The sequence below is a fragment of the Pan paniscus genome, chromosome 3, assembly GCF_029289425.2.
Source record: "Pan paniscus chromosome 3, NHGRI_mPanPan1-v2.0_pri, whole genome shotgun sequence".
In the NCBI taxonomy this organism is placed as follows: Eukaryota; Metazoa; Chordata; class Mammalia; order Primates; family Hominidae; genus Pan; species Pan paniscus.
The window spans coordinates 140,178,309-140,202,852 of NC_073252.2; the positions used below are offsets into that span (position 1 = coordinate 140,178,309).

General features: G+C 36.2%; 1 protein-coding gene across 10 annotated transcripts in view; it reads right to left on the minus strand.

The window, feature by feature from the left end:
* Positions 1–24,544, minus strand: part of INPP4B (inositol polyphosphate-4-phosphatase type II B) — an 813,511-nt gene that overhangs the window by 262,861 nt on the left and 526,106 nt on the right. For all 10 annotated transcript variants that reach the window (XM_063603916.1, XM_055111865.2, XM_014344746.5 and 7 more), the window contains one exon: positions 19,039–19,118. In XM_063603916.1, the coding sequence (XP_063459986.1) occupies positions 19,039–19,118 (80 nt within the window). The remainder of the gene's footprint in view (positions 1–19,038; positions 19,119–24,544) is intronic.

The window sequence follows — 24,544 nt, forward strand, 5'->3', positions numbered from 1 at the left end:
AGAAAAAGAATATATTTTGGTATTTGGCAGATAGAGGTTCTAATAGGAAGTAGAAAGACAGTAAAAACTAAAAGTTATAGAATTAAAATTTCCAATTCCAGAGAGATTGCTATATATATTTTTGTAAATCTTTGAGAATTGATACAAAATTTGTATTTTAAATAAAAGGTTTACTTGTTTTAAATAACCCTGGATATAGCTTTTTTCTTTCTTACTCTGAGATAAATTTCTTAGAACTCTTTGTATCAAAATTGACTTAAATCAGACTTCTTAGGGAAGAGAATAACCTTCAGTATCACTCAATGCATTTTGTAGAAACAGGCCCGGAGAGGTTACATGAAGGGCTTATGGCCACTTTACAAGTCATCAGCAGTGCTAGGATTTATCCAAGAGTAGAAGAAATCAGAAAGATGCATCTAATTTTAAAAAATTTATTTCTGAAAACCAAAATATAAAGTGGTGGTCACTTTTTTATCTTTTTGATCTTGCTTTAGCTGCTTGATCAATTAGTTTATTGTCTTTATCTAAAAGTCTTTACAGACAATTGTGATGGTTTGGTTTGTGTCTCAACAGCCCACTACTGAGCTATGAGGACACTTGCCTTTTTTTAAGCTACTTGATCTTCCTTCTGAGCTAGAGACATTTTCCTCTTGTCTTTAATTTCTTTCTTAGGCTTCTTCTCATAGATGAGTATAGCAGGGTGAGCTTTCCTATACATCTCCTCTAAGTCTAGAGTTACAATTTTCTTTATGCATTGAGAAAAATGTTTCCTACAAGCATCTTCATCTTCCATTAGGTCATGCATATAATCTCCAATGGATCTGTTGTGATCTATGATGTGCTTCTGAAGTTTCTGGCATTGAGTTTCCTACTTTCTGAATTATAACCAGGAAATCATTCAGTACCTTGAGGGATAGACAAGCTTCCATCCATAGCTCCCACCAGAGTCCCAAAAAGTTTATTTTAAGTGGTAGTTCTGGCGATAGCTGCATCTAAATACAAAATACCTCCACACTATACTTTGGGAGTTCATAAGCGTCGGCTGTTCAGACGATTACATCCCCTTTTCTATAGGCATAACAATCAGACAAATGAGTTCTCTGTTGGTTACGCAAACTGTCACCCTGAGTTTGGGCATGTTGTGTTATTTTTGTCCCGGCTTACTAAGCATTTCCGAGCATCACAATTAATTTACCCTCTGCCTTCTTCTAAATCTCACTTGGCATCTCTTGAAGCAGGCGTTATTCTTGACAACCATTAAAAACCCCATCCTGTGGAACAGAAACCCTTAGCCTGGGGCTTGCCACAGACCTTTGGCAACAGTGATAATTTTAAAATCATAATTATTAGCGATAACAACAAGAACACACAGTTGATTTAATAAGAATAGGGCCTTAAAACTCTATTCCACAAACTCTATTAGAATATAATGCATCTTTATTTTAGTCTACTTGGACTACCATAACAAAATAGCATATAAAACTGAAGAACTTAAAAAACAGACATTTTTGTTTTCATAGTTGTTAGAGGCTGGAAGTCTGAGCTCAGCAGAGTTGGGTTCTGGTGAGGGCTCTCTTCCTGGCTTGCCAGTGGCTGCCTTCTAGCTGTGGCCTCACATGGGAGGGAGAGAGTAAGCTCTCAGGTATCCCTTCTTATAAGAGCACTAATCCCACCATGAGGGCCTCACACTCATCAAGTCATCCAAACTTAATTGCTTCCCAAAGACTCCATCTTTAAACACCATTACATTGGAGGGTAGGGCCTCAATATATGAATTTGGAGGGAACACAAAAATTCATCCATAACACTCTTCAAACCTCAAACCTTAAAAATTGCCAGAATATGATTTAATATTGGTCATTATTTCTTCTGCTTCGAACATAGAAAACATTTGATTTGTATTTGTAAATCTCTAGAAATTTTTATCTTAAAATGGCTGATTACTAGGCCGGGCGTGTTGGCTCACGCCTGTAATCCCAGCACTTTGAGAGGCCAAGGCAGGTGGATCACGAGGTCAGCAGATAGAGACCATCCTGGTTAACATGGTGAAACCCCATCTCTACCAAAAATACAAAAAACTAGCTGAGCGTGGTGTCAGGTGCCTGTAGTCCCAGCTACTCAGGAGGCTGAGGCAGGAGAATGGTGTGAACCAGGGAGGCGGAGCTTGCAGTGAGCTGGGATCGGCCACTGCACTCCAGCCTGGGCGACAGAGCGAGACTCTGTCTCCGGAAGAAAAAAAAAGAAAAGGCTGATTACTGAATCTGGCCTATCTTCCCTAAAATAAGCCTTTAATTACAGTTCTATACATTGCCCTCGCTTTATACATTTTCTTCTCTCTCATCCTTTCTATTTTTTTTTCTTTTTCTCTGAAACATAACAGTGATATAGTATTGGGTAATTTGCTCAACACCTCTAAACTTATTTTTCTCATCTGTAAAATGGGGATAATAATATATTACCTGCCTTATGAGATATTTTGAAGCTTAAATGAGACAACGTGTACAAACATTCAGTAAGTTATTATTACATTCTTGGTATTCTGGTGGTGAAAGCTGCAGAATCAGTGAAGGATTCAAGTATATTATTTGAACTCTGGAATATTGCTTGGGTTTATCTTCTGCTTCACTGATTCAGTTTTCTGCAATGTCAAGTTACTCTTTCTTACTTTCAACATGTTTTTTATTTAAACCATTATGTTATTATCTTTATTATACTTTCTCCTCTCCATTCTGGTATTGTTTAATAAATTGATGTGTTATGGGACTGTCTGATGAAAGCATCAGACAGAGACTTTCTAAAATATACTTTTAGCAGTGAATTTTTAAAATATGGTGATTTTTCTCTATTATTTCCTCTATTCAGAAATTTGCTTTTCTTGACTGTAATTTAAAATACTTTTCTAGGCCTTCCAGGGTTCCTTCATTATTTTGTATATTAGTTCATTAATTCATTCTTACAAACTTAACTCATCTAAACTCGATAATGTTTAAAACTGAACTTACAATCTTTCTTTTTTAAAATTTCCAACTTTTAAGTTCAAGGGTACGTGTGCAGGACGTGACGGTTTGTTACATAGGTAAATGTGTGCCATGGTGTTTTACTACACAGATCATCCCATCACACGGGTATTAATCCCAGCATCCACAAGCTATTCTTCCTCATCCTCTCCCTCTTCCCAGCCCCCAGCCCTTGGACAGGACCCGTGTGTGTTGTTTCCCCAACTGTGTCCCTGTGTTCTCATCATTTAGTTCCCACTTGTGAGAACATGCAGTAGTTGGTTTTCTTTTCCTGTATTAGTTTGCTAAGGATAATGGCATCCATCTCCATCCATGTCCCTGCAAAGGACATGATATCATTCCTTTTTATGGCTGTATAGTACTCCATGGTGACCCAATCTTTCTCTTAAAACCTGTCTTACCACAGCTTCCCCTATTCAGCGACAACTTCATTGTTCCCCAAATCTAGACCAAAACTATTTAATTCAGTTTTGTTTCCTCTCTTTCTCTGAAATCTCACATTATTCATGCTGTCACAATGTTCTACCTGTCCTTTCTTCAAAATGTATCCAGAATGTGACCATGTCTTACCACCTCCCTGCAAACCACCATCACTCCTCCCTTGAATTAAGACAGAGTCCTCCTGACTGGTCCCCCTGATTTCACTCTTGCTTTCCTTCAGTCTTCTGATCCCAACACAGCATAAGTCAGGTCACTCTTCTGCTCAAAACTCTGCTATGGCTCCAAGCTTTACTCAGAATAAAGGATGAAATGGGCACAGTGGCTTTCATTTCTATACCACCTGGAACTCATCACCACCTTGGCCTTATTTCTTTCTTCCTTTTTTTTGAGATGGAATCTCACTCTGTTGCCCAGGCTGGAATGCAGTGGCACAATCTCAGCTCTGTGCAACTTCTGCTACCCAGGTTCAAGCGATTCTCCTGCCTCAGCCTCCTGAGTAGCTGGGATTACTAGCACCTGCCACTGCTCTGGGCTTTCTTTTTGTAGTTTTAGTAGAGATGGGGTTTCATCATCTTGGTCAGGCTGGTCTTGAACTCCTGACCTGGTGATCGACCTGCCTCAGCCTCCCAAAGTGCTGGGATTACAGGCGTGAGCCACCGTGCCCTGCTGGCCTTATTTCTTTACCTCTCTTCCATGCACTGCTCACTCAACTCTTGCCTCATTGGACTTTTTACTGTTCCTCGAATATACCAATGAAACTCCTTGTTTAGGGCCTTTGCACTAGCAATTTCTTTTGTTTGAAACACTACCACCACCACCATTGCCACTTCCCAACTGATGTCTACATGGTTATTTTCTCCTTTATGTTTTTCCTCTAATGCCACATTTCCAATGAGATTGGCACTGATCACCCACTGGACCAGGCTGGCCATAGATGGGGGACGTGGTGTGTATGACCAAAGACAGCTAGGCATCAAACAACCTGGAGCTGGATATTTATTTTCAAAGAATGTAGAGGCTATTCAGGGCTCAGTGTTTTAAGACACTCAAGTTGATGATGAGGATAGGAATGATGACCAATATTTATTGGCAGCTATGTACCAGGCACTAGTTCAATTTTTTTGAACATATTATTATTTTTTTAAAATCTCAAATCAGCCTTATGAGATACAGTCTGCTCTTAGAAGTCCCAATTATAGATGAGGCTGTGAAAAGCCCTCAGAACTCTGTCACTCTGTCAGTGCCTCTGATTCTAAAGACTTATTCTTTAAATCTGATTCTAGAAGGGCTATCTTCCAGGAAGATAGGAATTACCCGATAAAGACCAAAAGCTTTTCCTTATATAATTCACTAATCATGTCTTCTAAGTAATGCAAAAATTACTTCCTTCCTCCCATCTCTTACAAGATGGAGAAAATCATCAGGCAACTAACACTAGGGATTGAAAGCTCATCTAACTCAAATTTTTTATTTTAGAGATGACATAATTGAGGTACAAAGAAAGATCGACTTTCTGAAGTGATGTGTCTAACTAATGGCAGAACTTAGACACAATTCCTAAATGTGATGTGACTTAGTTTCCAGTTCCAGCTGACATTATGGGTAATGTACATGGCCATCGACAATCTTCACTGGGACCTCATGTGTCAGCTTTATATGCTGATTAGTCACATGTTTGACTCAAAATTAGAAGAGGAAACTCTTTCCTAGAATGGGTATTCATGTACTGTTATAAAATGTTGCTTGCTCTCTACTCCCAGACTGTCTTCTCGCTTCACAGTTGCCCAGCATCCTATTCTTAAAATTGGCTCCAGAAGGAAGCCCTCTTTGTCACTTGGAAAATCATTAGCCTTCATTTCTGACTCCATCTCTCTATAGGGAAGGCATTAGGTAGAAAGTTCATAAAGCTCTAATTGAGGAATGGACCTATAAGGTATAAAAAAAGAAAAAATATTCACTAAAAATTATATTTTCATTTTTTTCTTCACTTAGCCCTGAAAGGAAATTGTGCTGCATCATTTCCTATCCATGACTAGCATTTTTGGACTCAAATAATTTAAAGGCATTACAAAGACAATCTCTGAGAAAATGACACAATTTTACAGCAAATACAAAACCAGTAATATTTGTTTTTAACATTCCCTCTCCCTGGATCTTTCATATATTATATGTATTTTTGTCTCAATATATTTTTTCAAATGAACTTAGTGGGAAAGATAACATCACTCAAATACTACTTGTTTCAAGGACTAGTGGGAGTACCGAGAAAGGAGAAATGACATGAAAGAAAGAATAGCTTGAAAACTTTATTTTTCTATTAAAGTATAGGAGATCCTTTTCTTTAAATCTGGCTTATAAAATCACAATTTGAAGTAATCTCAGTGATATTATTATCACTACCAGATAGACTGGGATGTTTAAGCAAAGTAATGAACTCCTGGTAACGGTGATGAAACTCCAACTTTCTTCGATGTTACAATCACAGGTCTATCCTGAAAGTGCTTTAAAAACTGTATCTCACTTGGTCATAGAAGCAATTCATTTTTCCTGATACTAGAAGCAAACGTCAATAGCCAAAAAATTTAGTGTTAGTTGGCAGACTGCCCAACAAACAAGCAAACCCAAGAACCATTAGAGACCATCTCTGTTATTTATTGTGTGAGTCCTGGAAAATCTTCAATTTGTTTCTAGATAAGAGAAAAATAATCCCCACTTACACCATTTCTAAGTTTAGGATTTAAACTTTTAAATCCTTTCCCTGAGAGAGACTGCATCAGAGAAATATAAGGGAAGATTAAAAAGTACAATAAAATTCAAGTGATCTGCTCTGGTCATCAATGGATAGATGAGGATTAGACCATGTTTATTATGATAGCTTAAATTTGTTTTTATCAATCAGTTTTTATATTAAGCTCTAAAGAAGTGTGTTTACTTCCCAATTTACGTGTGTGAACATCGGAAAAAAGAAGTAACATTTGGCATGTCTCTACAAGCTAATTTGGTCTTTTGTTTTTCTTGTATAATGTTTTTCTTGTATAATGTAATATATGCCTAGTAACACTTCAGTCAGGTTCAATTAAACTTTCATTTGATAATTTGTTAATTTTAAAACTTTACTTTCTATGCAAGATGTAAAACTGTCCTATAATGCAATAAACTAATCAGCCCAAGATGATGTTATAAAAAAGGTAATTACCTAATTTTTATACCCCCCTTTTTTTTTTTAAGACAGAGTCTTGCTCTTGTCACCCAGACTGGAGTGCAATGGCGTGATTTTGGCTGACTGCAACCTCCACTTCCTGGGTTCAAGAGAGTCTACTGCCTCAGCCTCCCAAGTAGCTGGGATTACAGGTGCCTGCCACCACGCCCGGCTGATTTTTTGTATTTTTAGTAGAGACGGGGTTTCACCATGTTGGCCAGGCTGGTCTCAAACTCCTGACTTCAGGTGATCCACCCACCTCAGCTTCCCAAAGTGCTTGGATTACAGGGCATTTCTATTAAGCTTAAGTACATCGATCAGGGAACTTAGCGGATCAACCACAAAACTATAGGCTGGATGCAAAGTGATCATCCTCCATTGCAGCACAGCATTAAAAAAAAAGCAATCTGTTTATATTGGCACTAAATGTATTCAAGTAAAACAACATAAACTTGCCAATTACTTCTGTCTTATTCTACATATTTTATTTGTTTGATGTCATCCTTCTCTTCTACCTTCTTAAAATCTGTCTTGTCTATTATTTTTCATGAGTTTTCTACGTTTCCCTATCTTCCATGAATTAAACAGTATTCGTTTTTTCCCTGACTCAATCCTTTATCTTACTGAAGCACTATTGCAAACAATCTCTCTTAGCCACAGTTTTACTATGAAATAGCTACGCTATGACACAGAACAACAGACAACAGTGAATGTCATTTAACGGTTTAGGGTAGAAATTCCTGAGCTGGAGTATGCTACAAAGGGTAATACATTGCCAAGAGGCAAGTAACTTCCTATCTCCACTTTAGGATGGTATCCTCAGTACAACTCACACTTAGAACTGACAATATCTTTTGCAGCAACATGGATGGAACTGGAGGCCATTATCTTAAGTGAAATAACTCAGAAAAAGAAAGTTAAAATACCACATGTTCTCACTTATAAGTGGGAGCTAAGTAATGTGTACACATGGATACAGAGTGTGGAATAATAGACACTGGAGACTCAGAAGGGTAGGAGGGAGAGGGGGCGGTGAGGGATGACAAATTACTCAATTGGTACAATATATGCTATTCAGGGGATGGTTACATTAAAAGCCCAGACTTCACCATTATGCAATATATCATGTATCAAAACTACCTTTGTAACCCTTAAATGTATTGTAAAAAGAAAATATATAAATAGAAATGCAAAATAAAACCTCACTGGAAGCGGTTAAAAAATGATGACCTTCTAATGATCATTAAGCATCTTAACTGGAGTAGGAATGATGAGCTCTGACATCCTTTTTCCAGCCCCTAAAGCTTCTGATGATGGAAAGACAGTCATTGGTCACAGGAAATTGAGAGGCCAATGGTAAGCTGTGGTGGGGGATGGTGACTAGACCTTCTCACTGACATGCCTGGAGACTATTACCTCTCAATTCCCAGTACGAGTAAATTTGGAGAATACCAGGTGGATAAGATATCTTCCTTGGACAAGGGATATAAAAAAATGGTGGGGAAAAAGTGGACACGCATGGGGAGCAATCTAAGGTGCACCATCTGCACATACAAAAATGTGCTCTCTTGCTGGATGAAATTGAAACTGAGCTCAAAAAGCATGAGAATAGGGATCCCAGAGAAATACAGGAACTCTGATTTCACCTTTAGAAAGTGTTAGGTACCCACAAGCCACCATAAATGAGGTAAGAAGAGGTGGTCAGGATTGAGAATAATGTGGGTAGAGATGAAACTGAAAAAGCAGACTTGAGATCGTGCCACTGCACTCCAGCCCGGGCGACAGAGCGAGACTCCGTCTCAAAAAAAAAAAAAGCAGACTTACGCCAGGCTGTGGATGAAGCACCTTGTATACCTGGGCTGAGCAGATGTGCAGATGTTCATGTTCACTGAGGAAAGAGGAGTGGTGTGGGGAAGGGAAAGAGGACATATAAAGTTTTAAGAAAGAAAAGAACATTACCAGATAAGAATTTTAGAAAGGAGAAGTTGAAAATGATGCAGAGATTTCTAGCTTGGGCTACATTTAGGGTACCTGAATGTAGGAAGGGTCTTAGTTTAACCTGAAACAAACAAAAGGCAGAGCTTTCAGCATAAGAGCTAAGTTCAGTTTGGGGTAGGTAAAATATTAGGTGATTACAAAAATATGTGTTCACTTACACAAGCTTAAAAAGAATCTGTCAATGAACATCAAAGAAACAGTGAGTATTTTTCCACTTTTCGCCATATTTCTTGTACAAATATTACAAACTCGTGCATGGGCATGAGTATAAGATGCCACAGGTCTGTCAATGACTGTGGATGGGGGTATAGCACCTGCATGTGGATGGAGGCATGATGTGTGGGGAATTGGGGGGTGAGTGTTCATTTGGGTGAGGATCACATGCCTGCCTATGGATGTGTGTGTTACAGAATATGCTTATGGCAGAAAATACACATAGACAACCACTCACACATTTCTTTGAAAAATACATTTTTGTTGTTCTTCTAAATCAGCATTTTCTGAATAACATGACTATGTTTCTTGGAACATAGTGTCTAATAAGCTGTTGATAAGTATTCCATGATGAAAGCTTCTTGCATTCAAATTAATTTAAGAAAAGCTGCAGGCGACACGTGTTCTCTGAGCATCTTCAAGGGCCTTGAAAGGCTACTGAAGGCTCTGAGATGTCCTACAGGAAAGAAATTCACTTTCCCTTTTTTTTTTTTCTTTTCTTTTTCTTTTTTTTTAGAGGACTTTCAAACTTATTTGGCCACAGAATTCCTTTATTCAAAAAACATGTATTAATAACCAAAGGGATACCGGTTTTATAAAACAACACTGGAAAAAGCAGATATAAATGTGTCCAGTGAAGCAGAAACACAGTGATAATAATGAAACTGACTTTGGTAAATATGGGCAAATCCAATACAAAATTTTCAGGTCAAATATAATTCCTTTCAGGCCTAATAATTCCTACAAATTATCTTCAAAGCTAAATTAGCTCTCAAACTTCTTAAGCAGGTAGGTCTTTGTGTACAGATATTAACTTTACGTGATTTGCATTTTAAAAAAGGAAAGGTTTCAGGCTTTTCTATACAAATTGAGGAGCTATTGAAGTGTACTCTGGTTTGTGTTGTCCCTTCAGTGACTGAGAACTCTAAACCAATTTGCAATCTGACAAATCCAACACCTTTTGGATAATGCAAACTAAGAAAGTGCTAATTGGTTTCCATGGTCATACCTACAGCTTTATTTAAATGGATTAGGAACATAAAAAAAAATACAGAATATATAACTGCAGAGCCATTTAAATTATAATGAAAAACAGTCTAGTTGAATGAAGTGGGAAATAAAAGAAGTGATGATAATAATTTAAATAGTAGGTAGTACAATGAGGACCTGCTTTGCATTAGATGCCATTTCAGATAGTTTGTGTACAATGTGTCTTATCCTGTCTTGGAAAACAAAAACCGGCACTAGAGAAGCTAATCAACTAAAAATAAAAATAATAGCTAACATTTATCAAGAACTTATGTGTCAGACACTGTTGTAAGCATTTCACATTAGTAACTCATGTGATCCTCACAGAGAACCCCACGAAGTGGGTACCACTAGTATCCCCATTTCACAGATAAGATAACTTAGTCTCAGAACAATCAGCCATACTGATGGGCAACAGAAGAGCCAGGATTTGGGCACAGGTATGTCTCGAAATCATCTGCTCTTTCTACCTCTTTACTGTCCTAATCTCACGTTTGCATGCTTTGCATTCTCCCCAAGTTCTATAAATTGATGGAATTTTAAGTCATTACAAAATGGCTGATGTTAGAGCCTTTTGAAAATTTCAGGCAATCGTGTCCCTAAGGGCCTTTAACATAGTTAACATAAAATAATCAGTTTTATAAGAAGATGTTCCTACTTCTGTATTTGATGTCACCCTTCATTCTCACAGTTCAACCCCAAGAAATGTCACTTGAAGTTACTTCTCTGGACAGTTTTTGATATATTCAGCAATAAAATGAATCAGCAACCTCTAAAAGCAAAACTCTGTGTTACACTTATGAATTTCTGTCCTGATTTCAACCTTTTATTGCTAAAGTTTTTAGTCTAAATAAGTATTTTTCTCCCAACTCTGGCATGTTGCCTGATTCAACCAAATTGCTGTCCATATTTCTTCTGCTGGTAGCTGCTACCTGGCAATAAGCCATATGATGCCAGAGTGATTAAAGCCAGAATTTAGGTTTCAGGTAAGCACCCCTTCCTTGGATAATAGAAATGTTATATCCAGATCCAGGGTTAAGTCAACCCCTCTCCCACTGACCAAGTAACATAGTTTGGATGTCCGCTCCAAATCTCATGTTAAAATGTAATCACTGTTAGAGGCAGGGCCTGGTGGGAGGTGTTGGAGTCATGGGGGCAAATTTCTCATGGCTTAGTGCCATCCTAGAGATAATGAGTGAGTTCTTGCAAGATCTGGTTGATTCAAAGTGTGTGGCACCTCCCCCACCTCCATTGTTCTCACCTTCGCCATGTGAGACCACTGCTCCTACTTCACCTTTTGCCATAAGTAACAGCTTCCTGAGGCCTCACTAGAGACTGAGCAAATGCTGGTGTCATGCTTCCTATACAGTCTGCAAAACCATGAGCCAATTAAACCTCTTTTCTTTATAAATTGCCCAGCCTCAAGTATTTCTTTATAGCAATGCAAATGCAGCCTAACACACCAAGTTTAGAGAAGGTAGCTGTCACATTCTAAAAAGGAATTTCAACAAGTTAAGCAAGCGAACCAAGCAAAAAGTAAGGGATGGCTGAGGGACTTAGTAAGTTTCATGCAAGAATAAAGGGAAATGATATTTATAGTTTTTCTCTAATGCAAAAGGCAATGCTTGGAACTTCACTACATTTATTAATTGCCCAGAACCACCCTGGAAGGGAGTTTATTACTACTTCCATTAATAGATGTTAAAGAGACATGTCTGGGTAATGCAGGTGGTGACTAAGCTTGGACTTGCACCCAAGTCTGGTATGAAAGTCCTGTTTCTACTACCTCACATGCCTTCCTAAGGCAAAAAACAAACAAACAAACAAACAAAAAAAACAGGAAAGAAGATTTAGAGTTGGACCAAAGAGCTGCTTTCAAATGTGGTTATAGAAGAAAAGCATGAGCCTTGTTCTACTTAACTCCACAAAGAATAGTTGGGACTGTGGTAAAGAGATAAAACTTGAGATACAATAGAAATACTTTTCTAACACTAGACCTGTCTGAAAACGGGAGGAAAAATTCTGAGTTTCAGTCTCCTGTCATGAAAGGGGTCCAAGAAGAAGCTGAAGGGCCAGGTTTGAAGTCTTCTCTGGTCTCTAAAATAATTTGATCAGGCCATGCGCGGTGGCTCACACCTGTAATCCCAGCACTTTGGGAGGCCGAGTTGGGTAGATCACGAGGTCAGGAGATCAAGATAAGCCTGGCCAAGATGGTGAAACCCTGTCTCTACTAAAAATACAAAAATTAGCCAGGGATGATGGTGGGCGCCTATAATCCCAGCTACTCTGGAGGCTGAGGCAGATAATTGCTTCAACCCGGGATGCAGAGGTTGCACTGAGCAGACATTGCACCATTGAACTCCAGCCTTGGTGACAGAGCAAGACTCTGTCTCAAAAAAAAAAAAAAAAAAAAAAAAGATAATAATAATTGGATCCTAAAATTCTAAGCAAAATTCATATTCTCTGAAAAATACTTGATATCAAGAACACTTCTTCTCAATAATCTCCATTCCTTCTCAGCTGTGCAACATTAAGAAGTTGGACTGCTGTTCCTCAGATTGCTTATTTGTGAAGCAGAAATAAAATCATTTTTATGCCATCTTTTAGAAGATTGAGGCGAACAGAAGATTATGATAAAACATTTGAAATTCTTAACCCATCATAAACTCCAAAGAGTGTTATTTACCTCTCCCTACATGTTTATGAGGTCCAAGTCAGTGTCAGAGCTGTCATGGAGGAACTTCCTGTCACCATGCAAAAAGCACAGTGAGTCTTGCTCATATGTGTGTGCCTGGATCACTCATTAGTGTGCATTTGCTGTTGACTCACATGTTTTCCTGCTTGTTCACTTTTTTTTCTTTCTTTTTTTTTGGGGGGGGGAGACAGAGTCTTGCTCTTATCCCCTAGGCTGGAGTATAGTAGTACGATCATGGCTCACTGCAACTTCACCCTCCTGGGCTCAAAAAGGGATCCTCCCACCACAGCCTCTCTCATAGCTGGGACTACAAGCATGCGCCATCACACCCAGCTAATTTTTGTAGTTTTTGTAGAAATGGGGTTTTGGCATGTTATAATTGCGAACCACTGAGCTAAAGGGATCCTCTTGCCTCGACCTTCTAAAGTGCTGGAGTTACAGGTGTGAGCCACCGCATCCGGCCTTGTTCACTTTCAAAGAAAAAAATGTAGTGTTTTGATGCATTGCTTTTAGGTCTTATGAAGTTTTTAGTTTTTTTTTTTTTCTACACAAAAGCATAAACTTAGCTACTTATGTGCCATCCTCTTCCTCTAATTTTTCCATCCATGCTTTCCATCCATGCTTTCAATGAAGTATAACACTGTTCTGTTTTATAGTTAATCATATATGTGCTACTCTCTTCCAAAGAGTGGTTATTGGCTGCAATCACTTTCTATTGACCTTATTTAATATACAAAATATTTTAGACGTGGAAAACTCTTACTGTTGTGGAGATCATTAGAATCTTAGTTTCTGGTACCTCCCCCTACCACCCCCCCAAAAAACTGGAAGACTATTAAAAGAGAAAGAAATTTATGCCAAATACACATGACTATTAAGGGGCTTGGATATGATTTTTTAAAGTCATCTCTGAAGTTTAAGTAGATATTGATAGGAAAAAATGCCATTATAGAAGTATTCATCATAGACACAATTTAACAAATAGATTCCATGCTTAAAGTAAGAAGACATACATCAACTTTATTTGTGTGCAAAAAAGTGTAGGAATAGAAAATCAAAAGTCTAAGAATGTTTTATTTCATTTGAAAACAAAATTTGTCATTTAAAACCCTGTTGTCTATCTATGGCCAGGTTGTTTTCAGGTCACTGTGGGGGTTCACACCAACTTACAGGATTGCAGCAACAAACTTATTTCAATCCACTGCCCTGTGGCCTATAAAACATGCCTGGCCTCTCAACCTGAGAGGTGCCACTAGCAGTTTTATCTTTTTATCACTCTGACTATGCTTGTATAGAAGACGATGGAGCCTCTCCTTATCGCTGCTTCTGGCTCTCAAGTTAAGAATGCGCCTTTGGAAGACTACGTTAAAAATATGTGGAATTTTGTTGTTGTTGTTCTTTTATTTACAGAAACTACAAAACTGAACTTTGTGTATGTTCATGTGTGTGTATTTAAGGAGGCTAATTAACCAAAATGCCAAAAAATAAAAGCTTAAAAACCTCACAATTTGGATCTTACATCTCTAGGCATAAACATTTGACAAAAAATAGGAAATAAATATTCATTGTGAGGAAGCAAAATGTTCTAAAATGATATAGATTCCCAAACACATAGTCATCCACATAATCTATAATACATGTACATATGCATGCATAGGTATACATATAAATACTACATAAAATAGGAGAAATTTAAAAAACAGTATAAGTTAAATGTTTTTCTTTCATAGCATCTTGCATACATCTATACATTATAAAATATAATTATATATCCATTTAAGATCATCAGTGTTTTATGTTATTTGTTCCATAAAAACACTACTGTAAATGTGGTAGAAGTAATAAATGAAAAGCATAGTCCCTTCGTATGAATAAATACTTGCACATCTCTATTCAAGAAAAAGTGTTATCACATTCACCCCGATAAAATGATATAAAATTTATTTAATTGGTGGGGTGGGGGTGTGGTGACATGTAGGTTACAAAAGAAATAATAAAGTCCTTGTTAAGATGAGCTGAAAGTTTCTGTGACAAGGTAAAGTGCCCTGTACTGAAATAAATGTAGATTCTAAGATTTTCAGCTTTTAAAACAGATTACAACTTTCACCATTACTCTGAAATTTGCTTGCCTCAGATATACTCTAATACTTAGACTGCATAATATTCACCAGTTTAGATGGATTACACCCAGAAATGAAGTCTTGGTGCTAGCATTACATTTAGCATCCATAAAAGTATAAGGAATTAATCATCATGAATTGAAACTCCAACAAATAATTATTAAACCTCTACTATGTTGCAGGCAGATAAAATTGAATTTTAATATAAAATATTAGTAAAAATTAATTGAGACTCCTAAAACCCATTAAACAAAAGAATATAAAATGGACAAGGAAGAAAAAATTCTGTTAGATCTTGAGCTTCCTACTAGGTAGTAAAATAAAAGTAGAATAGGCTCTGGAGTCAGACCAAACTGAGTTCTAATCCCACTTGCACAGTCAGAAGCTGTAGAATTTTAGACAACTTGCTATAAGACAAATGATAATGCCACATGGATTAAATAAGATAATGCATGAAAAGTACTTCACATATTCCTTGCATGCTAGCAGATGCTCAATAATGAGATTTTTTTCATTAAACACATAATTGGTAACATCAATGGGAAAATATTAACTCTACCCCTGTACTTAGAATATAAAAAATTCTTAGTAAATGTTTGCTGAATGAATGAGCACTGAGTGAAATCCAAACTGTGCAGAGGCACACAACAAAGCTGTGACAAGGCTGGAACACTTTCCTCTGTCTCCATTCCCCTGAGATGAATTTCCTAGGAAACAAATTTTACCTTTGTAGTTGTTGTTGCTTTGCATCTGTGTTTGTTTAAATACTTTAAGATCAATATAATTTTTTTCCTGACTGCTAGTATCATTTCCACAGAGAGAATCAACTTTTATATTATTTTATATTTAACTTTTATATTCATCAACTTATAAGACATTATTACAATGTTCCAAAGTTCTGCTTATCTGGTCCCCCCAAAATTATGTCGGGTTGGTAGAGCAAAGGATTGTCAGGTGTTTCGGCAGCAAACCAGATCGAGATCAGGATACAGTCAGGGTTCTGGGATAAGAACACATTCCATAGGTTTCCCTCAGCCTTCAATCCCCCCTTAAACTAACAGGCCCTTTCGCACTTTTCCATCATGATTAACATTCCCAAGTTCTCCCTGGCATAGCACCACTCTTCTAGTCATCACCTTCTGTAAGCCCCGGCACAGTGGTGAAGTCAAACGTGGAAGAAACCATGAAAAACTGGTTCTGGGCCTGAGTCCTTGCTTTGCTCTGCCATTAGTAAGGTATGTGATATGTGATATGAATTTCAACTAGTTCTCCGTTTTCTCTTTTGTTGAGAGAGACAAAATGTCAGTCATTAAAATCATGGGTTTTGCAGTTAGAAATGTGTGGTTTCATACCCTGCCTTTCCCATTTAAGAGCATTATAATTTTACACAAATTACTTAACTGCTTTCTATACCTCAGTTTCTTGATTTATGAAATGGAAATTAATAATAGCATCCCATTTGACAAGGGTCAATGGGACATCTCTAATGTAATTATCAGAGCACAAAGCACATAGTTGGTTATTGTCATCCTTATTATCATTCTTATAATATTATCAAGTGTCTTTCACAGCTATAATTATAATCCTCCATATAGAAACTCTACCTTGTTTACAAGTCTAGAAGTCAGGACTACACAGCAATGAATTAGAAAACAAAAACAGAAAATATAATTGAGATAAAAAAGAAGTAAGGGGAGACAGGAACTACCAAGTGCACAGTAGTGAAACAGAGTGGATGTAATATAAAGATGTAGACAATATTATTAAAGAGAACTCAAGTCCATTTGAGATGCTAGAACACTCAGAAACATAGTAAATTCGCATTTAACTAAAGGTGACATACGAATAGAAACCACTTTATACATCAGAGGCATTTTCCCCAATATATATAAACACATTTTACTCTACATCTTTAAAAATACACAATATCATATTTCATTAAGTTTGAGTCTAAATCTATAAATTAGATGCACATGTCTTGTTCCTTTAAGTTTTCTGCAGGAAAAAAAAATAAAAGCAATATATCCTCTGCCCTTGATCTCCAGTTCAAAGCACATATGACACGGAAGCTATATAAATCACAGTGCTCGGTCGAATTAGTTTGAAAGTTTTAGAATCTGAATTATCACATAAGAAGCCCCCAAAGAAACAGTGAATACAAGCACAACTGTAAGATTTGGGGAAGCTAAAATTAACCATGAAGAAAAGGAAATTTATTCATGGAATGCTCTTAGTTCTGTGAATTTGTTTTACAGAAATCAGAGAATTTTATTGTTTTAAAATTAATGACTATAAAATAAAAGTCAGAAATAATCAGTGCAAAGGAATATTTTAAAATACAATACAAAACAAAAATGCTTCTTAAGGCTGACCTAAGGCTCTTCTAACTCAATACTTAAGAGACAGAATCAGTGGAAAGAAAATAAATTACATCAGAATTTTTTAAAAAGCCATCTACCGGAAATCAAGAGGCTATGATAAATCTATAATCTGTCTGGTTCATAGGGAGAGAAAACCACAAATTTGGCAAAGCACAAAACTGGGAAAAATAATAACCTAGCCATTTCAGAATTGGTTTTCTAACATTATTTTTTCTAGAAAAGTCAATTCTTCGTTGTTGAATTTGTTTTATATAATCAAGATCAAATGACTAGGAATCAGGGGTATTAAAATCAAAAGTGAAGAAATTTGTCTTGCTTTCATCTAAATATGAAATTTATGTATTTCTTTTCTCTTTCAAGGGTAATACCCTAAACTTGACCCTTCGGTTCTTGTCCTCTCTCTAAGGTACTGTGTGTTCACTAATTTTAATTTTACTAAGAACTGCTTGTCCCCTGATTTCTGTTTCAAACCAATGTCTAAATGTTGCACTAGTGTGTAGTATGCTCCTGATGTTAATGACTGTTATGTTATAATGAATACTGGGGCTTGTGAGTCAGTAAGATGAAGAAGAACATGCTATGCATCTGATCTAGAAAACATGTGGACTGCTAGTAGTCCTAAGGCAACTCAATGTTTGACATCTCATGTTATGAATCCAGGGGCATATGGGTCAGATTCAATAGTCAGGCTAGAATGATTATATTTTCTAGGTTATCTGTGACATTGATAGCCATTCTTTTTAGCTGACCATTTACACCTCAAACTGAAAACAGTAACAGCAGCAAAATTGTATTGTAATAATATCATAAAACTATAAAGATTTTTATATGTTTTCCCATACAAAATATAACACCAACACCGACACCAGATGTTTAAGAGACGTAACCTAAAGGAAGCTAGAGCCTCATTAGAATCCACAAATTATTTCTCTGCTTGAAGTATTACATAGTTTAAATTATCTTATCAAATCAAAATGAGGAGCTGTAAGGATTAGAAAAAATCAGAAAAAGACAAATCCTGGCATAGAGATGCTAGCATAAGCTATCATATCTTTATTGAAATAAATTGTTGGTTATAAGTGGGTCCTTGGCGGAAGGGTACAAACAAACTTAAGACATTGTCCAGCTCCTTGAAAGTGGTCTCCATGTTTCATGAAAATAAGAGAGTCTTAAGATTTACAAATGGTATTCTATGCAATTTTTGTATTCATTTATACCATAAAAATAGTGCAAGGCAGTATCCCCAATGTATGCATAATTATGAAAGTTACTATACGATTAGAAAACAATTGTTTCAAAATTTATGTGTTTTCAAATTTACTTTGAATTTTAAAAAAAATTTATTTTATTTAACGCTCTTAGTAATTAAAATAGTGTGACTTCCTAAAGACTGTTGTCTCATCTTCTATTTCAAAGCAAACTGTACGCAGAATTAGCTACGATCTATTGTCTGCATCAAGAAAGAATGTGTTTTAACTGATAAGTGGTTTATGTTTAATAGTATAGCACCAAAATAGGCTGAAAAAAGAATAATCAGCTTACTCTCTATTATCATAAAACTACAATATTGCCTCTAACATATTTCAAATCTGGAAAGTTATTTGATTAAAAAGTAACATTTTGATAAGTAAGAGAAAAAATATTTAATAACATGATCATAATTTATATTTACTTTCTTACTTTCAAAGAATTTCATCACTTTAATGATAATGTAATATTGTTTTTTTCTTATAAGGGCTAATAACATTTCACAACCTGAAACATGAACTTCAATGCAATTTTGAATAATTGCTGTTTCACTATAACTTGCTGCAGTGGAGAACATTAGCTATTTGAGAACTGACATCTAACATCTGCAAGAATTGTGACTTTCAAACACACTGGCCATCAATAAATATCACTTGTTATTAACTTTAACAGTATTTCTACAAACAAAGAGACCCACCTCAGGCTCAGGACCAGCAATTGCTCCTTTGACTTCAACAGCTCTCCCACTTTAAAACTGGCATAGCCCAAGAAACTTCGCTGAAAATAACAGAAAGAATGGTTTCATTAACTTGAGGTTCTTTAATATTTTTGCTGTCACATCAATCAAACAAAATTAGTCTTTATAAGAATAAAATATTAAATCTATTAGCCTGACAAATATTTCAGTAACAGAGATAAAATTATCAATAATATATCTACCTCATGGGGTAGGATTAAAGGGTGAAAATGTATCATTTTCCCTAAAAGAAAAGAGACCAACAGGCTAGAAAATAACAAGAGGTAAAATACAGCACCCAGAGTTGTTTCACTAACTATAATTTTCTCTGCATATGAAAACTGAAGGAAAATAAAAGATGATATATTTTCCATATTTACCAATGCTGTTGTTCCTCTTATTAGAATTCCTCAAATCACTGGCAGCAACAACTTTGTATTCCAGATATGAGCAAATCTGTTAGTTGGAGCTATTTTTATGTGGGACTTTGTACAAGTTATAAATAGAAATGTTATATTTTTCCCTCATCACAGCAATGTTTAAAAGCATTTTTCCATTGTTATTTCTTTACTAGCATGGGACAATTTCATTCTAATACACGAAAGAAAATGGCACTTATTCAGTTACATTTTTTAAATTGCTTTTTTAGCCTATTATATTAGGTGTTGATGACCTATGAATATCTGCTTTCTACTCTTTTTGACTCGATGTAAAGAATAAAACTCCAAATTGTTTTTTTTTTCTTTCCCAGGATAAAAAACCTATCATCTCTTTCTAATATCCCTGGCTACTTCTGACTTAAAAGTCACAATCTTATGGGATAAATAACATGAAAAAGAGCTCTCATTCTTCCCTTAAGGTCAAGGAGTAAATATGAAAATATCAAACCCATGTTATTTCTTATGCCACTGCAGCCTAACAAAATGTAAATACTCCACAATAAGTCAATGCTACTTCTTCCAGAACAGTCTCTCATCATAGGTCTGCTGCCGAGCTACACTAGAATGAGAGGCTGGACAAAGAATTTGAGGGTAATTGCATCTTTTTCGAGGTAAATAGGAAATTATTTCACACATGAAAGGCTACATCCACACTCAGAGACTGCTAGGCAGAGGAAAGAAAAGCTTGAAGTTGGAATTTTTCTCCCTCTTTTAAAATCTTTAACTTAGATGAGCTGGTCCTAAAATGCTTAAAATCAAACATTTGGTAAAACACGCTGGTCATGGTGGCTCACGCCTGTCATGCCTATAATCCCAGTGACCCTGGAGGCTAAGGCAGGAGGATTGCTTGAGGCCAGGAGTTCAAGGCTGCAGTGAGCTAAGATTGCATCACTGCACTCCAACCCAGGAGACAGAATGAGACCTCATTTCTAAAAAAGAAAGAAAAGGAAAGGAAAGGAAAGGATAGGAAAGGCAACTTGGTTCTGAAGGAGATACCCAAATATTGCTAATGATAAACCCAATTAATTGACTTAAAATTCAAAGAGCTGGTTTAGACACAAAGTCACCAAAGCGTGAAAAATCTGAGACCAAATTATTAGATGAGGAACATTAGGCAAAAAATAGATTTGTGGAAACAAGCTCTGATGATAGGACCGTGAGTGATGAAGTAGAGTGAATCAAGATAAAGAAGGAAGTTTGTGAGCTGTATCAGTAAAGCATGCAGAAATTAGGGTGACTTTTCAGCCAGGGGCAGAGAGGACTCGGAGAGATCCTCCTGAATCAAAATATTTACATCACCTCACCAGAGATGCTCTCTAAGACATCCCTATACGAAAGCACACTACCGTCCCACATACACACTCCTCTATTCTCTATTCCTGTTTTATTTTTCTCTATTGACACTTATGACCACCTGACATATTATATATTTATTTTGCACCTCTCCAAAAAATAATTGAGAATTGAAGCTCTACAAAGAGCTTTCTTTTGTTTGCTGATAACCCCCCGCTGCATAGCACACAGTAGGTATCTGGTACATATTTACTGACAATGAATGAATGAATGAACAAATGGCATAGACACTGGCCTTTAAGTAAGTGATTCTATTACATATAGGAGAAAAGCTACTTTTGCAGCTATTTATAAACTACTGTTCACTGAAATGTGGAAAATCAAAACAATTTTATAGTATGCAGATCGTATACTGCTGTAGTGAATTTTATTTTAGCATTTTGTATTTTAAAGAGCTGTCGATCTTACTTTCTCCTTCACTGATAATCATCTTTTAAATTAAATTCCCACTCATTATTCACACTCAAAGAAAACTTTTAAGCAATCATAAATTTTATGAAACTCCAAAATTGCAAATTATTTTCTATTTGCCTTTTAAGATTTTGGAGGTATGGATGGTTTTAAAATTGATAAAGCTGGCTACACATGTCATGAGATTATTGCAGTCTTTTTGGCAATAAAAGTAGCAAACACCCCACAGTGGAATGTAGCAGCTAGAGACAGGTGGAATTGCTATTTTCAGACATAAACTATGGACTCACCATAAGGCACAGCTGCAAGTAAAATTTATGACCGCAAGTCATTGAATGTTTCTCCTGTTCACCAGACCAGGAGCTCCTGTGGAAGCAGAACGTTGGCTTGTCCATCTCCTAGCTGAGCCCAGTGTCTGGAACAGAGGGCTGCACTGTGAGTGCATACAGTGTGCCAAGAACAATGCCCATGAGTCAGGTTTATCCATTATAACTGTTAGCCACTTGCTTGATCTCAAAGGATAATGAAAATGCTCACAAATAATAAGATCTGTTAAAAATCAATCTGGATAATGATGGCATCATACCATTACATTTTGTAAACTTGTCAGACAAGAGGAGTTATTATTTGGGTACCAATGCTATCCTTTTTTTAATCCTAAAAATAACTGTATATCAGGACTGCATGTTGTATAAACTACATTAATAAAATAAAAAAATGTGAAGACAATTGTTTTATGCTGCAACAACAAACAATGGGATTGCCTATACATTTACTTTCGCTGGTTTCTTGTTTTCTTCACCTCAGTATAAATAAAAGAAGGATTCTCTCACCCTCAAAGTTAGAAAATAAATCTTTTATCTATGTGAATACTCACTGAACACATTGTAAAAGAATGAATGAGAAAAGAGTCTTCTCTATAGTACATGATGCTAATGTAAAAGAATAATTTAATATAAAACTATTGTATCTTTGCTATCACTGTCATTATAATCATATAATTTAAGATAATTTATTTAATTTTTTAATATTTTAAATACAATTCAAGGGACAGTGTTTTCTGAATCTCCTTTGGTGCTGTTTCTATCACGGGAAAATAAAGACAAAAAAGGGAAAGCTTCACTAGAGTTGGAGCTCAGAGGTCTGAAGTGTGGCTCTAAATCAGTTATTCTGTCCAAAAATGAAAATCTGGACAATTACATTACTTCTTCCAGCCCCCAGGCTCACCATCTACTGCTAAGCATTGTCACTTCTTATTTCCCTGTCTTCTCTCTTATGAAGTCTGCGGTCTTGAACAAGTTGCTCCACTACTCTAGGCCTTAGTTGCTGGAAAATAAATGCCTATGATAACTTATCTTTCTCATAGTTATTGCTATGAGAAAATTAAAGAAATCCAGACAAAGAAAACATCTAGCCAGGAAAATAAAACATCTCCCATAAATAGAACTTTGCATAGTGATTAAGATCATATAACCAGAAGTCAGATGCCTTAAAAGTATCTAATGTGCAGCTTAAACACTTTTGGGAAAAGGCAAAGTATTTTTTAAAAAGTCTATGAAAAATGCCTGCACTACAAAAAGAAAAATATATCTTTAAAAATAAATATGAGATTTGGGGGAAATATAACTTAGAATAAATTTTAGAAAAAAAGATGAAAAAAGATACAAAGGCCAAAAGGTACTATGTAGTTATGAATATTATTGTTGAGAAAATGTTACCTATGATCCCTTATAGCTGTAAGTAGTATTAGATTACATAGGATGTTTAAAGAACCTTAAGGATTAAGGCCCTGATAGTCTGTAGATAAGGAACTGGGGCCTCTAAGAGTAAACTGGCTTACACATGTCACAGAACTAGTTAATCTGCAGAAGGCAAGTTAGAACCCAGGTTTCTTGCTTCTCTGTCCAGCATTCTTTCATCCCCACCATGCTATGCCTCATTTCTAGGACAGGTGGCAATTCCCTTTCCTTCTGACAGACTCTCTGCCTGCACGACATGCAGCTCTAACCTTTCTTGCCTGCTCATGACAACTCAACACTCAGTTATTCTGGTGCAAGAACCCCAAAGCAGATAATCATTAAATTGTTTGCTGCATGATTTCCATCACTCTCACCTAGCTGGACAGTAATATCAAACAGGGTGAAAAAAAGTGGTGCATCTGTCAGAATCCCTGGCCTCTCTCTACAGGGAGTGTCCACATGAATAGTGTAACCCACCAGCCCCTGCAGCCACTCTGAGCAAGTCACAGATATCCAGACTGCTCACTAGGATTTGACATCTCCATGCAGCAGATCCTTTGTGGCTCCCCAGTCACCTTTAAGGGGGTCAGAGAAGGTACAACACCATACATATGGCCACAGCTGGCCAAACCTCCATCATTCATGTCCTTCTCACAAAGCCTGTATTCAAATCACAGGTTTTTTTTTATATTACAATTTGCATGGACCTCCTCAAATTTATTCAACTATTCTCCAGAGCTGTGCTATCCAATGGGTAGCCACTAGCTTTAGCACGTAAAATGTGGCTACTCCAAGTTGAGATGTACACTCAGTATAAAATACACACTGAATTTAGAATGCTTAGTATGAAAAAAGAAATATGAATATATAATTTATTGTATTGATTAAACTTTGGAATAATATTTTGCATATACTGGGTTAAATAAAATATATTAAAATTAATTCAGCCTGTTTCTTTTTACTTTTTAAAAACACAGCTGCTTGAAAATTTAAAATTACATATGCGGCATGCATTTTGTGACATACATTATATCCATTGAACACTGCTGGTTTAGAGGTTAAATGAATATATCAATAATATTTTGACCTATCATCATAAAACAACACACAGGAACTATGGTATAAGTTTTAAAAGGTGTTTGAAAAGTTTGTATCATAAGACTGATACACAACATCCCTTACACATAACTTACAGGCAGGCCTTTTCATAGCCCCAGTACTTTTTTTTTTCCTGTAAACCATAACAGGTATGGTTATATTATTTCCTACCCCATAGGAAGAGAAGAAGACTAAGTGAACTATTAACATTGAAAAATACATCAAAAAGAAAAAATAATTGGGAAGAAATCTATTAAAAGTTGATGAATAGCCCAAAGGAAACATTAAAAAGCACTTTAAGGTAAAGTCATTTATTACAGAATTTTATCTTTACTTGTGAATATACCTCAAAAGGTCTAAGAGCACATATTAGTATTTGCTTGACTAAGTCATCAAGAAAATATTTGGGTGCATCCACTAAATTCT